At 40.2% G+C, this 18,216-nt stretch overlaps 1 protein-coding gene across 4 annotated transcripts; it reads right to left on the minus strand.

Annotated features, from left to right (window-relative positions):
• Positions 1 to 7,929: 7,929 nt before the first annotated feature.
• LOC134538326 (zinc transporter 7-A) lies at positions 7,930 to 18,196 on the minus strand. 4 transcript variants are annotated; one of them, XM_063379542.1, is made up of 4 exons: positions 17,893 to 18,015; positions 16,719 to 16,855; positions 15,081 to 15,171; positions 7,930 to 13,042 (listed from the first exon to the last, which is right to left on the minus strand). In XM_063379542.1, the coding sequence occupies exon 4, from the start codon at positions 13,019 to 13,021 to the stop codon at positions 11,969 to 11,971; it is 1,053 nt and encodes a 350-aa protein (XP_063235612.1). In that variant the 5' UTR covers positions 13,022 to 13,042; positions 15,081 to 15,171; positions 16,719 to 16,855; positions 17,893 to 18,015; the 3' UTR covers positions 7,930 to 11,968. The 4 variants fall into 4 exon arrangements, with proteins under 4 accessions (XP_063235612.1, XP_063235613.1, XP_063235614.1 ...); XM_063379543.1 differs by lacking the exon at positions 16,719 to 16,855 and having other exon boundaries at positions 17,893 to 18,196; XM_063379544.1 differs by lacking the exon at positions 15,081 to 15,171 and having other exon boundaries at positions 17,893 to 18,003.
• Positions 18,197 to 18,216: the final 20 nt, after the last annotated feature.

Below are 18,216 nucleotides of genomic sequence, written 5' to 3' on the forward strand. Positions count from 1 at the left end.
AAGAAAAAATGGACAGATAATGGCTAAAAAAAAATGTTTTCCCGGAATGTTTTCTGTAACGCACTTGAAGGACGTCTTGAATTTTCTGTTTTCGCCCCACGCAGCAGGCACCAAATGCCGTCGCTGGAGTTCTCGTGTTCGAGACTCGTCGGTGTTCGTAGCGGGAAGGCTGTTTTCTTGCGGGGAAACGTGTCCGGGAGGGCGGCAGGCTAACGCGGTGGTTAGCCACGAGGTGGGTCGTGAGGTCCAAAAGCCCCTGCGTGGCCCACTAGGAACGGCGGTGGTGGTGATGATGTTAGGGGTCCCTAATGCCTGCTGTACCACTGGCCCTACACAGCATAGGACGCTGATCCCTAACTGGATTGGTGAGGTTCAGAAATAACGTACACGGCTTTGCACTGTCGTTTACACGACGCGCACGGAGTATGCGGAGAGGACGTTTAATTACGTTGGCAAATTACACTTGCAATTACATTCACACGATTTCCCTACATAAAGTACACTGTCATTAAACACTGGGCGCTCTGACGTGCCGTTACTAAAGTTACGTCCTCACGCCAGTCGAGGTTGAGGGAGAGAGTTTGATTAGAGGGGGCTAATCCCGTAATTGGTGAACGGCGAAGTGCGGGCCCACCTGTGTGGACCATGGCTCGCTATTAAATTAAGTAAAGTCTACGATTAGATGTAACCAGTGCCTGTGCACTCGGCGATTAATTAAAAGTCTGTTGTGGTGGGAGTCGGCTCGTACCGTATATTGCACGGTGCCACGTAATGCGTTGTGCGGGGTGTGTTAAGTTTACGCGGCTGGGTTAGTCCCTACATCGGAAAAGGACCGGGCGCACACGGGGAGTAGTTAAAAAGGTTTCGGGGTTTGACTATAGTTACCAGATGGAAGTTCAATGAAGACAAAGAGATGATGGATCCCCGTGGGACGTGCGTCCATCCCGGTCCGCGAGTCGTGCTGTACTGGCGTCTGGCCCTGGCACGAGGGGAGGTGTGAGCTCCCAGAGTTTCTAAAGTTCCATTATTCGTAAAAAATTATATTAATAACAAAATGTAAGTGGCTCTAAATTCACACAATAAAACTTAATGATTAACTTAATATGTTTATTTAGAAATGACATTTAATAAATTTGTATAAAATAAGTTTGAATTATTAGAGTCACACTAAAGACTGTTCGTCGCTTGATGACTGCTCCAGTGGCGAATGATAAATGCTAATTTGGGGCGGTTTGAGTTAAGTCACATATTAGACTATTGAAATCAGGTTGAAGGCCGCAAGGGGAGCACTCACAGCTGTTTTAGTAAAAAAACTACACATGAGTGACCCGGGCACTCCTACGTCGCACTTGTGTTGCACGGTGTTGTTCATTCAAAGTGGCATATTCATTAAAGTGTAGTGAATTTACCGTGTACATGACTCGGTTTGTCTTGCCGATTAAGTTAAGGTCGTTGATAATACCTAAGTTCCGCGGCGCTCGTCTGACTCGGGGGGGCCATGGCTAGGGACACGTTCCATTAACGGGGTCTGATACTGGCGGTTGCAGGTCAGGCTTTAGGGTGGCCTTCGGCTGGACGACGTCAGTTGTATGGTATTGAAGGCACATGAAACGAACGTACCAAAGTCATATTTGTTTGGCAAGTTTCCATCAAAAATTTGCATTGTCATCAGCTGCAGTTTCCTCGCTGAAATACCAGGTAAGCATGACTGGTGATGGATTGTTGAAATCTATTCGGGAAGCCGCCAAGCTATCTTGCAAAATATCCAGTTTTATTAAACGGACTTTCGGCCCCAATGTGTTCCATCAGGCTGGTGGCTGTTTCATGTTGGCGAACAAGTTGACTATTAAGTCCCTAAACATGATATCCTTCCTGTAAAAACTTCCAAACCACTAAATGAAACACATTTTTAAGAATACGTATTTTTAATCTTACATCACGGTTTGAACAGTTAAAGTGTGGTCAGACTGGGACTAGACCCTAATGTTAGTACTGTGTTGATGGCTGCTCAGGGGTTCGATAGAGGGGGTTCGTGCTGTTGGCCAAAGAATCTAGTCTCACCATAAATAACAAGTCCAAATAAGGTTTCCGGGTCCTTTATCCACACCAATGTAAACTCTTTACATGGGACTACAGCGGACCCGCCTGTGGCAATCTCGATAGGGCGTTGTCCGGTTCCGCGTTCTTCTGATTTATTTAATACGGGACATCCCCTCCGTGCCGATATAGACACTTTCTTAATAGAGGCGATGCTAGACACGGTTGATGTAGCTTGAGAAAAATAATGGGAAAACGCCACAAGGTCTGTATGTCCCTATTCCGGTTAATACTTCACTGACATAGTCTCTGGGATTAAAACAAACAAGAACTTTTATACAATGACTCACGCCCAACCTGATGACTGATAAATTATACAAACAGAGACTGGGAAGACGAGTAAAAAAATATGCTAGCGACGGCTAGCTTCCAACTCAATAGTTCACGGCTTACAGGACATGCATTAAAACAAGAACGAAGAATGTCTGTCTCAAAACCACGACTGAAACTATTCTTAAACTTCCGCACAGCTCAGCTCACGACTCCCATTGACGTCACGCACGGTCAAGTCCTATCTCAGCTCAAACTCTCTCACCACCCGAGTGAAGCGACGCCTCTCCCCCGACCGCTGCTTCCCATGCCAGGATGACGACTGCTCCCTACCACCCATCCCAGCGCCCCCGGGCAACCCCGTCTTCCCCTTCCTTCACGAGTCCGCGGAACACGCGGATTGGCCACAGGCGGAAACCACGGCCTAGGAGCACAGTGAACAATAAGACTGTAAAAATTATATAAAAATACAAACAAAAAATATTCACATAAAAAACAATAAAAAACATATATTAACCAAAAAAAATAAAAGTCAAATCCCTGAAAAGAAAAACACACACGCCGCACTGCATTACACTCTCGTAGCATCAGTATGCAAAAGAGGGCGCTGACGGGGCATAACGGCCTGAAGAACCGGAAAAACACTTGGGTCGACGTCAAAAGTAATTGCGCGAGCAAATTTCAGTGACACTTGAAAAGTAAAAACTTATTGGACACCAGTTTGTTATGAAACACAGTAGAATTTGTCCTGTGGTAGTTTTGATTAGAGCCGGTCAATCATGCAAATTGCTTAATTAAATAATGTAGTTGGGTCTCTACAGCACAAGCCGTGATATATCATATCTTTGCTGCAATAAAATACTTTTGATGTAGGCAGGTGTATGCGTGAATTAATAATTTGAATTTCTGTACCCTAGAGTAGGCCAGTCCCATAGGCGATAAACCATGGTGCATGATGGTCAGACGGCAAAAGAATTTAGTGCTCGCCAGGTTATGCCCTGCACTGTAAAATGACCATGGACAATTGGGGAGTATTAAGAGAAAAGGTGTTAGATCGATGAAGCATATTCACCAGAAATATTGGATCCGTAATACACCAGTGATGGTTCCCCATGAGTCGATGCATCTGCTCCGGATTGTGGTGTGGTGATGACTGCCCGAGGAGTGGCAGCGCGAAGTGCCACCTCACGCCAAACCCACACAAGAACCTGTAAATATTTATACATTAAACTTACAAACTAAACCTAAATCAATGTTTTTTTTATTAAATTCTTTGAGTGAAAAACAAATGGCTTTAATGTGTGGTCGTTAAATTTTTATGTAAATAATTAATTGAAGACATAAGTAAAAATTCAGACTGATCATAGCTTGCTGTGATTACGTACTCCATTTAAATAATACCAAGAGGTTGACGACAGTCGTCGTACCCTCCCAGATGCGGAGGCCGTACCTGTCCACCGAAGTGAGCCTAAGGGAGGTTTGTCCCCCCAGTGCACCGTCTGTGAAGTGCTACGGTCAGGGACGCACCCGCGTTCGCCCTAGCATGCCAGTGGGCACCGCGCGACCTCGCGCCAAAACACATGTAGCGCGGGAAAACTAAATGATATATTTAATAATAGATGATTTATTAACAAATGCACATACCTTTTACATGAATGAATTATCTTTTAACTGTTATTAATTTGTTTGTTTTAAAAGAAGAATTACTGATTGAATTATATATTAGCGCATTGCCACACCCGGCTGGGCGCTGTAGTCGCCTTAATGTTCGTCGCGGCGCACTTACACCCACTCAGCAGACATAACGCTCGGACGTGTTCGTTGCACTTACGAGTAAGTGTTGTTGGGATGTAACAGCCTTTGCGATCCAGAGGGAGCACCGGCGGTTGTCGTCAATGCATAACTATAATTTAAGGTCGGCCCAAGGCCTTGAGAGTAAAAACTGGCATTAACAGAATTCAATGCCCTTACAGGGCCAACATGCCTGTATGACACTGTGGGCACTAAAGGAGTTAATGCACATAGCACGGGCACACTTGGAAATGTAAATATAATTAACACAGCTGTCCACTTACCACAAATGCTGATTACCCTCTTTCCATTTCGGCACAGTTGCATCTTTGACTCAGGATAGGGCTGGGGTGCCTTCCACCAGTGGGGCCTGGTACTGGCGAGGTGGACACTGGGGTTTACTACCGCAAGATGTACGTCAACGCAATTAGAGTTTCTCCCCTTATGTCATGCATGGCTCCAAACATGCCCTAGCTAGTGAGGCGGCGATGGATAATAATCCTGTGATTAAATGGATATCGTTATAATAAACACTACCTACTTAGAAATTAAATCTTCTAAAAAATTAAGATCTCTGAAAATTAATTCATAATGGTAATTAGTTTAATTCAATAAGTTGTTAGTGAACTCAACATAACGAAATCATACGATCTCAGCTTCAAAAATCCTTCAAAAACTCGGGGACTAATAACAGACAATATATTGGACAGACAAACCAACATACTGAAATTTCATTACGAACCATAGAGAATCTAACCAGCTCATAATATTCCCTTGAAACATTTGGATGGACTTGATGTTGCTTAGCAATGTGAAACAACTAGGGTCCAGTGGCGAGGCGTGAGGTTTACATGAGGGAAAGCAACAACTCCGTTCACCCCAAAACACGATCCTTGGTTCGTTCTTTGCGGGAGACGGGAGGGAGGGGGGGTGTCCGGAAGCCCTCCCCCGGGAAAATATGGATTTAAAGGTACAAAAGGGTGCTATTTAAGTAGTTTTCTTAACTGAACATTGACTATTCCACAGGTAGAAAAATTGACATTTTTTTTAAATTATGAACTATTTTTGAAAAATAATAATGTTTGGCATACATTATTCTGATAATAAAATACCTACTCTACATTATTTATATACTAAGTGGGAGTGTAGTATCATCGATATCTGGTACAAAATATATAAACAGACAACACATGGCAAAGTAAGTACTTAAAATAAAGAGAAGAAGCTCATAAAAATGTACTAGAATAGTAAAAATTAAATGTTGGTATTTTTTGTACCAACACAAAATAAACTATCTTCATACGTGATCATAAACTCTGTTAACTGGTACGTGGTTATTCACAGTCACTCCAGCGAGATTGCAACTCTCGAGCTAGGATCCCGTATCTGCCACCCGCGGGACGCGGTCGGTAGCAGTTGGCACTGCTAGGCCGCCTCCCGTACGCCCACAAATCCCACACGCACTGCCAGCCTTTGGTTACCCAATAGGGCGCAGGGAACTCCCAGTCAACAGTCCGCGAAAGAGATGCGCGCGCCCCGAGAGACGACCGCCGACTGAAACGCCACCTCGCCACCTGCCCTGCCGAACTTTAGCGGACATAGCCGAAGCAGTCGGCGGAAGAATTCCACCGTCTGCTTCGGCCATGTTCGCTTGAGTTCGGCAAGAAAGCGCTACCTTCGTAGCTTCTACCACGTGTTTTTACAGCCAATCCCCTCCTCGAACCTTTGTACCATGCCACCCCCCTTCCGAAAGGAAACTACTGCGGCAGCCTTCCTGCTGAAAGCGGTCCTACCAGCGCTTCTAAACCTAGCAACGCTTCTAAAACCGCATTATTTGTGTGTCGACGAGTTCTTTTCTTATAGCACACAGCGCACAGTATTGAGCCCCAAGACACTATTTTGGGGCGAAAAGAAAAGGATTACAATATTTATTAATACCAATTAGGGGTGCGGCACACTGCAGCTAAGTGCCCTCTTGCCGGGCTAGCCATACACGCACAAGCGGGAGGTTTGAACAGATGGTGGTGTTTGGGCGGTGGCATATCGGGCTCAAAGGGGGCCGCAGGCCCGGACGACGTCAAAATTTTCTTCAGGATATTTTCTGATATCAGATCTACATTTGCACCCTTACCATTAGTAACCTCAAATTTATTTTACAGCATCGCCCCTATGGGATTTGTAATTCACTTGCAATGGACGTTCAGGCTTGATTCTGTTGGTCTAAATCAACCTTCAGTATTTCAACCCATAGGTATGGCATTGTAGATGATCAATAGCAAAGCATTCTAGGGGCTAAAACAACCTGGTGAACTCTGACTGCACTTCCGCTTGCCATTATCTTACCAATCTGCTTCACGATCATGAGTGCACCTCTGTGCACTAGTGTGCAGGTGAAACACCCACTAGTTGACATTCCAGCACTCCACGTCATCTGCTATGACCCAAATAGTGCAGCAAGGCATCAAGGTATGCATATGTAGCACTTGAACATTTTTTTAAAGACAAGCCAAGTAAATAGCATCACCTCTTTTTGTCTTTCTTTCAGTGTAACAGCACCCTGGGAGTTAAAAACCCTGTGGTACACTTGCCGGGTCACAGCTCCAATTCCTGTAGGCCACATGGTGCCACCACACCCAAAGATTAAAACGTGCTAGTGAATAAGCACACTACAACCACCTAAATTTAGCTCATATTCACCACAAAATACCTGCTATGACCAAGCAGTGAACATCAAAATCAATGTACATAAAAAAAAACTGCATTTCATTTAGCAAACTTGCGATCTCTTCAGTATCAAGACATCCAAATCATCACCTGGGAGGTCTCTGCGCAAGTTCCAAACACCAAAGTCTCACTTTTAGTACACCAACCTGCTACATGGCTTGAACCTCGCCCTGTGCTCTTCCGTGAATCCATGCTCAGCCCTACTACACAGACTGGCGTTCGGCATTTTATCCGAAACCTCAAGAGTCTGCACTTGAATCACTACACATAATGCTTTACCAGGGTCCACAGCCAGGGACTGGTAATATTTTGGTAATAATTTAAGCACACTACACTGCATTACATACAGTGCTTAAAAACACAATGTTATTGCTTCTCTGCAGCAGTAAAGTATAGTACGTGAAACTTTAGATGGGTTTTCAGGGGTGAAGTAATTTCTGGAGTAATTCTGATTCTAGCTTTCCCAATACATCACCGATTCTTGACGTCATAAAATATTAATAGTACACTATGATTCACCAATTATTTAGTACGAACTTAAATTGATACAGGGAAACTAGTGTTCCCTATTATTGAGATTGCAAAATACTCAACACAAATACATTCAAGATCCAAATTTGTAATATATTTAACATTGTACTAAGATCAAAAATTCCTTGTATCCAAGTTTTTCTCTCACAGGAGTAGATGGAATAAGATTGTTTAAATTCTGTTTCTTAGATAATGGTTCGAATTGACCCCCACCACAATATTTCAAATGACCAACTTTAAATCAAACTTTGCTGAATAGTTTAAAGTGAAGGGCAAGAAAGCAAGGTTGCAGAAAATAATTATTTTTTATCATGACAACATATACTCTATATATCAATCAACATATAGTTCTTTGGTGTCTTGCTGAAATTTGTGTAAAGAATGATTGTACACAAAAAAAAAAACTGACAAATTTACAGCAAAAACTCAACAAATGCCTAGAGAATTTCATTTGGCCAAGTGTGAACATTTCTAGTAAATTATTTATCCCAAAAAGGTTTAAATCAAAATTCCAGATTATCTTCAAACATCAACCACCATTTAATCATGCCCATTATCAAGTGTCTAATAAAATTATACACAACATACCAATCATTGTTTCTGCCCACCTGTTAACTTGATTCTCCAAGTGTTTTACACAAGAACTCATTCGCTTTATTACAACAATTAAAACAAAAAAAATTTATAGTAACATAAAACAGTAAACTGAACTAAACTTGTGTTGAATTCAGACAATTACATAAACTATCAAAATATAACCACTTAGCAAAACATACTGCATAAGTTAAAGCAAAGCTAAATAATAAAAAAACCTTCGTACAAATCATGCAAGTATTTGTTATGGAGTGGGGCTCTGTTAAAAAGTTGAATTCCTCTGGTTAACAAAACAAATCGTAGCTGTATAAAGTGGCTAGAATTTTTTTTTTTAATAACTTGAAATTAACTCCCAAGGTAGAATCGTAAGATTCCAAACTAAGATGATACATCTGCAAGGAATAAAAAAATAGTGCGTGGAGTCCCTCCGCGCAGAAGAAATGAAACTTTACTGTTTACTTCGCTGCATAGTAAGAATACCACGCGCATGTGCTTGGGATCTATCGACTCACTCTCTTTCTCTCTCATACTTTCTACCTTTGTGTATCTTTCTTTCTCTCTCCCTCTTGCGTTGGAATATTGGACGCTACTCGTTGCTAACGCTCGCGCTGGCCTGTAACAGGTATACTACGCGCATGCGTTCGAGTGCCACGCATTCACTCTCGCTCTGTCTCTTTCTATTCCCCCTCCCCAGGAGCGTTGAAGGTTTAACGCAACCTTGTTGGAAGTCGCATTAAAAGTTTCACTTCAATAACTTCATGAAAACCAAAATATGTTTTGCTATCTAGATAGAAAGAGCAGAATCATTCTCATTTTGACTAAGTACTGCTTACACCAACTCCTTAACTTCTTAACCCCACAGTACAGTTTCACCAAAAACACTAGATACCAGCATAGGACAGCTTCACAATTTTAGTCCGACAAACCTGCAGTTATTTCCACACACTCCAACAGACGGCAGAAGATACGTGCAGTAGCGACATCGTATTTCCATGAAATTTACTACACTAACATTAGGTTAATGAAGAAAAAGAAACCAACCCTTCCTCTTTAAGAATTTTTTTATAGGTATAAAAGTTTACTGCTTTATTGCAAACATAAAACTACATTGCTTCAAAACTTGTACCAAATTGAGTGGAGCAGGGGGTGGGGGGAAGGAAAATTTTTTTACCTGACAAATAGGTGTGTGTGTGTGTATATAGTATATATATATATAAACACACACACACATTATTTAACTATCAGCTAATAAAAAAAAGTAGCTTTCCATCTCACTATGTTATTTGTCGCATGCTTGCTGTGCAAGAGTGGACCTAGCTTTTGTCATCTACATTTTTCTAAATTTTTATAGTTTAGGGGTGTTAAGTTGGGTGGGGGATCACCCCCTATGCCCCTCATATAGGAATACGACTGAAACTGCACCTGTGTTGATAGCATAGAGGTATTGGTTTCTAGTGTGTTTGGTTTAGCTCTTCACTCCAATTCTTGTTAACTGTTTTTATCCAGCTGAACATTTTAACTACATAATCAACAGACAATAGAACTGATCTTGCTATGATGAATGGTGTTTTACAGAAAGTTTTTAAATAAATAGAACACATAATTGCTGTATTATACCTCTGCCAACATTTTCAAAATATTTGCATAAAAAATGCTTACAATAATTGATTCACATTATTTTTTTCTCAAAATAATTAAAATATTTATAACATTTATATATACATGTATATATTTTAAAATATATGCTTCTTAGTTGCCCATTTAAGCGACTGGCCAATTTCATGACATACACAAAATATATTTATGTATTACATGATATCCACACAGAATTATTCAAACACAAAACATTTCACATGGTAAACGCTTGGCTTAACGTCCCTGTTTTATTATTGCATTTTGATGCAATTATTTTTTGTTTAGGTCTATTTCTATTGATATTCAACTATATAATAATTGCAGTTTGTGCTTTGCAGCCAAATTTTGTCACCATAAAGGTCACATGTTATCGACAATTTGTAATATACCAGGCAAATATTTGTACTTAAAATATTGAAACGACTAATTGTGTAATTGTCTCTACAGAAACTTCATATTCTTGGTTTACAAAGCTTGAAGTGCATACATAATAACTTCTAAAGTGAAATTTTTAAAAGTATTATTCTTAGTGAAATCTGGGGGAAAAAAAAGGCCTAGTCTCAACATAAACACTTGCGAACATTTTCTTGTTTAATTATTATAATTTGGCGAACATACATTTGGATGTGGCAGTTGGGACCTTTGAATAGCTCAATGAAACAACTATTTAGAAATGCTTATAGGCATCTTAGAAAATCAAATCTGAAGAAAACATAAGAATAAACAACATTTAAAACAGAAATTTTTTTTATAGTTATCAATTGGGCTGTTTTAGCAGGGGAAGACAATGTATATAGAATAAGTAATGAAATTATTTCCTTACAGTTGAACAAAGAACATAACTGTATTTACTCGAATATAGGACACCACTGATTCTATAATGCACCCTTTTATAAGTGCTCAGTTAAAACATGAATAAAATACAATTTAATGAAATTAACATATTCTTTTTTGGAATAAATTTTATAAATTGTTGTTAGTGTTGTTAAAGTGCATTAGTTTTATTAAAACAGTTCATTAACTACCAGCACTATGTAACAGATCATGGGAACAGATTTTATTGGTAAACAATGAATTTACCTATTTGACGACTTAAACACAAAATGAGGGGAAACTATATTCACAATTTAAATATCCAAGGTATTTGTGTAATATAACACCATGGAAAATTTGTAATTATATATTAGTACTTTAACCTTTAATCTAACGTGAAAAGTTGACCAGTCAAAACATCCTTAAATGATACTTATACTGCCAATGATGTTAATGAGTTTATATTAAATGTAGGATGTCACAGATTGTACACCACAAACCATTTTAAGAGCATAAAAGACACAACAAGGATGCATCTTAAAACAAAATAAATATTGCAAATGAAGGATGCCATTCATAATTTTCACTGTCAATAACAGAGAAAAATTATGTCTTTAAATCGAGTAAATTCAGTAACATTAGCATACACTACAATAATATCACATTATATTTGATACACTAGTAGTTTTGTCACTTTTTAACATTTTTGTCTGGCCGATTGCAAATGCCTACCAAATACAGTATTATAATTTTGCCAAATCATAATCTACTCCATTTGGTTATTGTGTCAGCTGTTGAAAAGTCTGTCAGGTTAGTGTGCTGTATAAGCCACCTTTACTTCCATTTGGGTCTGAACAGTTGATATTCACAATGGACCTTCGATTAAACCTGCCACAATTTTCTACTAGACACCGATATTCGTCATGTCCCACAAAAACTGAAGAACACACATCGTCTGAGTCCAAGATTGCCAAAGTGCAAGCAGAATAGACCAGCTAATGCTGCAACAAATACTACAACACTAAACTAGATGTAATGACCACTCACATAAACAGCTAGGAATCCCTGCTTTAGAATGCACAGTATCAATCAACCATAAATATAAATAAAATCAACAAATAAGTAACAAATAAATGCAATTTGGAATGTAAAAAAAAATTACATCACAGTTTGCAGAAACATGATATAAAATTTTAGTTCACAAAAACTATAAATTTTGTGATGTAAAAAAAAAAAAGTTTTAAAATCCCAATCCATGTAGAGGCAGTAAAACGAAGGATGTTTAAACCACCACTAGCGTGTTTCTGAAGTAGCAAGCGTCAGTTTTCCTCCACTTCCTGCGCCTTTCCGGACAATACACGACCTCGAAGATCAGTTGTTTGCACCAGCCGAAAAGAAGCACGGCACACACCCATCTCTGGCGGCACACGCCGCACTGCACGGCCACGTTGAGCTCCGACACGAGGCCTCCCGTATCTTCAGATTTCGTCTCCCGGCGCGGCGCCCGCTCAGATCACATGGGGGCGTAGTCTAGCTGCACGTACAACTGCTTGACGCCGACCGCCGCGAAGATCATGTGCGTATGGCCCACGACGTACTTGGGGTCGACGGCCTTGGACACCTCCAGCTTGAGCGCGCCCACGTACACGTCGCTGCACAGCGTCCAGAAGTGCGGCTCCTGCACGCTGTACACCCCCGCCAGGGACATCACCTTCTGGTAGCACTGGGGCAGCACCCGGTCCAGCGCCGCCGGCTGCCGCTGCATCAGGATCAACACAGAGTCCTTGATGAGCGCCAGCACGCTGAGGGCGATCAGCACCGCGATGAACATGGAGCATATGGGGTCCGCGATCATCCAGCCGAACATCTGCATCAGCACGGCCGACACGATCACGCCCACGCTGCCCAGGGTGTCTGCCAGGATGTGCAGGAACACGCCTTTCATGATCTGCGAGTTGCTGCCGCCCAGCTCCTCCACGTCGAGGCCGTGCACGTTGTTGTGGCTGTGGCCGTGGCCGTGGCCTCCGTGCGAGTGGCCGTGGTCTCCGCCGTGCGAGTGCCCGTGACCCCCGCCGTGGGCGTGCCCGTGCTGGAAGGCGTAGATGCCCACCAGGTTGACCAGCAGTCCCAGGACGGAGACGACGAACAACCGCTCGTGCTTCACTTCCGGCGGCTCGATCAGCCGCTCCACGGCCTCCGACATGATGAAGAACGCGATGAACAGCAGGAACAGGCCGTTGACGAAGCCCGCCAGCACCTCCGCCCTCACGTAGCCGTACGAGAACTTGTCGTTGGCGCGCCACTTGGTGATGACGGAGGCGGCCAAACCGGCGAGCAGGCCGGTGCAGTCGAAGAACATGTGGAACGAATCCGAGATGAGTCCCAAGCTGTTTGTCCATATCCCGTACGCCAGTTCCACGAATGCAAACGACAAATTCAGTATCAGAAAAAGGAACAAATTTCTGGAGTTTCTGTCCGAGAAAATGAGGCGCACCCATCCACCAAACTTCTCTTTTATGCGTGACAGGATGGAACGTGTAGGGTCTTTATGCGTCAGTGGCAACATGATGACAAGATTGGTCTAAAACTGAAAAGAAAAAAAATTACTTTAATCAATGCATGAAAGCATAGTTGAAGAGTTAAACTAAATTTAAAACTTACACCAAGCATATACAAAATCACTGAATGCATAAGCCACAACAAAATTTATTCTACAAATAGTAATATACACAACAATTACTAAACATATTTTTAAAAATATAATTTAAATAACCGATTTCAAATTACCCACTAAAATATTACTTTCATCAACCTAAATTGGTTACCAAAGATGTTAACATTATCTACATACTTTCTTGAGGCAGTTTTTGAATTTCTCCAAGTCACAATTTTGTAATCTAGTAGGTTTCAATTCGGATGCATTCATCATTCACTTTTTTTGCACACACATGCAACTCTGAGGATGTTGATATTTAACATTGAAATAAATAAATCTGAGCTTAAGGGTAAAAATGTGCTATTATATTAAATACATCTCTCAAATCCTCAATTGCATGTTAGGTACATATAATTTCACCCATGAAGATTTTCACCGATTTGTACATAAAAAATATTTAAGCTTAGGATTCTGCTAATTGCTATATATAATATTTACTTTGACAGTCGTATATAATTTAAAAGTTTAAAACACATCAGAAATATGCACACACAAACACACAAGTTTATATTTTAAAAGTTAAAATCAACATTGTGAACTAGAAGTTTGTGATTTTGAGTGTTAGGTACAAACTCTGAAAAAATTAATTTACATACTAGAAGACTATTTTTGTAAAAAAAAATCAGGTCACATGACCATTTCGACTACTAAATCTGCCTGTACGAACAACCTGAGGCCCCATTTTACTTTTTTTCTTCCCAAATATTTTAAGGCCACATGAATAAAGTATAAAATGTGACTTTCCCTTCATAACTGTAGAACTGTGATGCTATAACGGACAAGACCATGTTCTCACGATGTTCATTATGTATTGTTAGATATAATTATGGGCTAAAATCTAAAACACATTTTCAGTTTTGTTCTGCAAATTCATGTAAATATCACGTAATTTTCAACTGCTACAAACACGGCACAATAAATGACACCAGCGAACAGAATTCATTTGCCAGTCTACAGAAGTTTTTATCTGCAGTGACAATTTGATGCAGTTCACAGTTTTCACATCCGGAAGGGTTTTAGCTGCAAACATATTGAAAGAGATTGTTCCATACAGAAGTTAGCCAGCTACAAACGCCATGGTAAATTCTGAGCAGAAAATTTAAGACCATACAAATGTGTTCAAGGAATAAGATTTTAAATAATTCTTGGTACGTGGGTTGAAATCACGTCAACGAGAACAGACGGTGTGCCGTGTTGCTGCCATCTTAAAGGGTAATTAAGTGCCCGCCTTCAGAAAGAACCACACAATTTCAAATTGCTCAAGATATCCGAGGAGTGTCTGTTTATTAAAATCATTTAAGAATATACTGAGGGCAGATGAAAATTAAAGAACTTTCAAAGCAACTTTAACTTCATTTATCTGCAAAATACAGTTATGGTCACCATTTAAGTCTCGTGGATGCCCTATGCACGACAAGAAAACTGTGTGCCAATCCACAGCCTGCGCTTGGAAGTGTTACCACACTCGAAGCCCCAGCGAGCATCGCAGTTATCAACCCGCCTCACTAGCACAGATACGCCCCTAACTAGGTCCCTTCACAACGATATGCCTACGGTACCGGCAAAGAATTATACAGAGCTACTCACAGCCGAGCTGTGATTGGACCCTGTGGGCAGAATTAATCGGAGGAGGGTCTGGCCAATCACCATGAGAATGCTTAGTACTTGAAGTAACATTGACTGAGGCTAATAATTCTCTGATGGTAACAGTTAATGATCAAGATGTAACAAACAAATTTAGGTATTACTAAACTTGCACTCATCTTCTCTGTTAATGGGGTATTTTTTCTATTAATAAGGTTCCTTTAATATAAAGCTGATGACTAAAACATTATTAGGTTTAAAACTGCACGATTAAAAATATTCCTAATTGTTACATACCACTGTGAACATTCATATCACCGCTTACCCTGTTTCTGCACTCCTCAATTTGAGTTCACAAGCACCACCAAACTGTGGACTCGTACGATCATCTCAAAACAGCCATGGTACGGTGGAACCTTTGAAAATCAGAGTGTAATCACAGAGTATAAACCATATCTGAGGCAAAACTGTATCCATTTATTGCACATAAAGAATGTGCAAACGTATCTGTAAAATAGTTTCTTTGGCTTTTCCCTGATCTTTCATGACCATAATTATTAATTTACAGACTATTTTTTTTAAATAATTTATATTTTTGCAATTATCTGAAAGAAATGAAGAAAATCCACCCTCCACCATGGCTAGCCTAGTTAAAAAAAAGAGCTTGGATATTCCATTTTATAGTGTGAGAGATTATTAAAAAAAAAAAAAATTTAAAAAATTCCATTACAGTCTGGGTAACATCAGACTGGAGTATGATCTTTCCCCCTTTAATAACTATCTGAAGAGAATTTCCGTGCCTTTTCGACAATTTCAAGTAAATTCCCCGACATTTCCCGACCTATAATTGAAATTATTTCAACTTCCCTGACTTTCCAGAAAATGGACACCCTGACATGATTTGAATTTAAATTCACTCGAATTCCCAAGGGCCACGGAGGTGCGGGTCGAACCATGATTTTCAGCAAGTGGGAAACATGGCATATGTGGTCGTGCCTATGGGTTCTCTCGAGGTACTCCCATCTCCTCCACCCTTTATTTCCACCAACGCAGCACTCTCGCCTCATCACATCTCACCGTCTTGGACGATCCCTGTGTCGACTAGATGCAGGGCAAAGCACACATGAATTCACCAATAATTTTCTGTATACTGAACAAAATACAATTCTGTTCCCATACCAATAAATTGTTCAAATAGTTTAATTGAAAATATATGACCTAATCAAATGGTTTTATTTTCAAATAGTTTGGCTCAGACAGACATTTTCATTTTTTACCCTAAAGATGTGCCATCAAGAAAATAATGACATAAAATCAATAGTTAAAATAATACTGGTCTCATGACCATATCTACAATAGTGTGAGTTTATGAAAAATAAAATTAATCGAGATGGGAACATGTCGTCTTGTTGACTGTGAGATCAAGAGTCGCAGAGGGATAATAAGAACAGGGCACCGATGGAACGAATGGGTGGGAGAAATGGGAATGTTTCCCAAAACACTAAAGCCTCGCTGCAATGCCCACCAAGTTCCTCACATGTAAAAAATCTTGAATTGACCCTGTCAGGACTTTAAACTGGAACGACAATGTGGAAGGGTGTGTTTCACTCCAATATGTTTTCCATAGAACTACTTCTTTTGAGAAGAAAACTTCTTTCACTTAAGTTTTTTGTAGTACATTCTAAATTTCATGATCTGATGAATCAAACAAAAACAAAAAAAAAGTGAATCACAGATATAAAACTGTAAACTTACAACATATTCTCCCCAAGATTAATAAAACACTACCTCAAAATAAGGTGGTTACCATCAAATTTCCTAATTAATCAGTTTGTTGTGCCAAAGTACTTATGAAGCAGTTAGCACTTTTATGACTACGTATTGGAAAGCATTTGATGAAAATAGTACTTGTTACCATTTCTTTTGAACAAAAATAGTCTATCGCTAACACCCTAATGGTTACCTGGAGCCTTGGTGACAAGAGGTCCACTCTCTTGTAGTGATTTGAAGCGGAAGGGATGGTGGTGGTTCGGGACCCAACCAGGGCACAACTCAAGACTTTGGCTGAGATAACGTGCTAACCAAGATATCTGAATCCTTCTGCAACCAGCAGACACGTTCCTCTACAAATACTGACAAAAATTACAAGCATAGGCAAATTTACTAAATTTAACAATTTAACAATAGGAATGCCAGATATCGAGTTAATATATTTCCAGGGACGATCTGGGTCGAAAAATTCTTCTGTAGACTACAAAAAGTGTTAAATAAAAAAGGAATAGAAAAAATAACTATGCAATCAGTATAAACTAATATTATTATTCTACTAATCATCAATGATAAAGCTTACAAGACATGCTTGCGTACAGACCATGCAGGATAGAGAGATGCAGATGAGGCAGTGAGTTGGAGCAGCAGTGTGGGACCCATACACATACGGGAGGGGGGTGCAGAGAGCAGATATATGGGTGAAAGGAAAGTGGGGGAGCATTGATAGTGATGAGAAGGGGGAGTATTTCAATAGCCCAACAGATCTGACAAAGAAAATGGGGTAGGAGAGCCTAAAGGACAAGGCAGGTGGAATAGATAGTTAGGGTGTATCAATTATTGCGCAGTGTGAAAGGAAGGCGGGAACTGAGGAAACTCGTTGCAAGGGCAAAGCCTAGTAGGAGTAGGATTGAGAACTTTTGGAAAGTGTTTAAGGAGAGAAGGAGAACGGAAAGGGAGAAATACTCTATGGTAGTGAGAACGACAGAATAGAATGTCTTAGATGAGGAGTGTGTGTTGGCAAGAAGTGTATCTCAATTCAGAAGAGTGAGAGGCAGATATGGTGAATGCTTTCCACCGGGCCTGCGCCCAATTGCAGCAATCTTGAAAGTATTTAGTAATTAATACCTCAAAAACCAACATGCTGTTAAGTGGAAATTAAAATGTTTAGAACAACAAAAGGTTTGTTAAGACATCACATATGTATCATAAAATTACGAGATTCATTATAAATAAGTTTACAATCGTCAACGCCAATTGTAAACGTCCGCATCATACCACATTAATCTTAAAAATACATACATAGGGACTCAAATTTGCTTAAGTTACTAGAGTTAACCAAACACTTAAATAAAATTATTTATCCCTACCATAAAATGTTACCGGTTCTTCAACCACGCGTTTAAAACCATTTCAACCATGCAGCTGTTTATCTCGTACCTTCAGACACGTTGTCAACGTCAACCCATAGATTAGGTTAGTCGTCTACACACCCTTAATTCAGCCCCATTTTGACCAACACTATAAAAAGAACCAATATCAGCAATGCCACCAACCATACATAGAAACGTTCCGTTACTCACATCATAGCATTAATTAACATGTATTTATGTTTGCAGATATCCTCTGAAAGGGAGAGAGAGTTCCTGACCGTATTAGTTTCTTACGCAAAATGGAATGCCTATAGACTTAAA

The sequence above is a fragment of the Bacillus rossius genome, chromosome 13 (assembly GCF_032445375.1).
Source record: "Bacillus rossius redtenbacheri isolate Brsri chromosome 13, Brsri_v3, whole genome shotgun sequence".
Taxonomy (NCBI): Eukaryota; Metazoa; Arthropoda; class Insecta; order Phasmatodea; family Bacillidae; genus Bacillus; species Bacillus rossius.

Bases quoted from the DNA above. Each gene is read 5' to 3' on its own strand.
- LOC134538326 (XM_063379543.1), bottom strand. From the start codon at position 13,021: ATGTTGCCACTGACGCATAAAGACCCTACACGTTCCATCCTGTCACGC.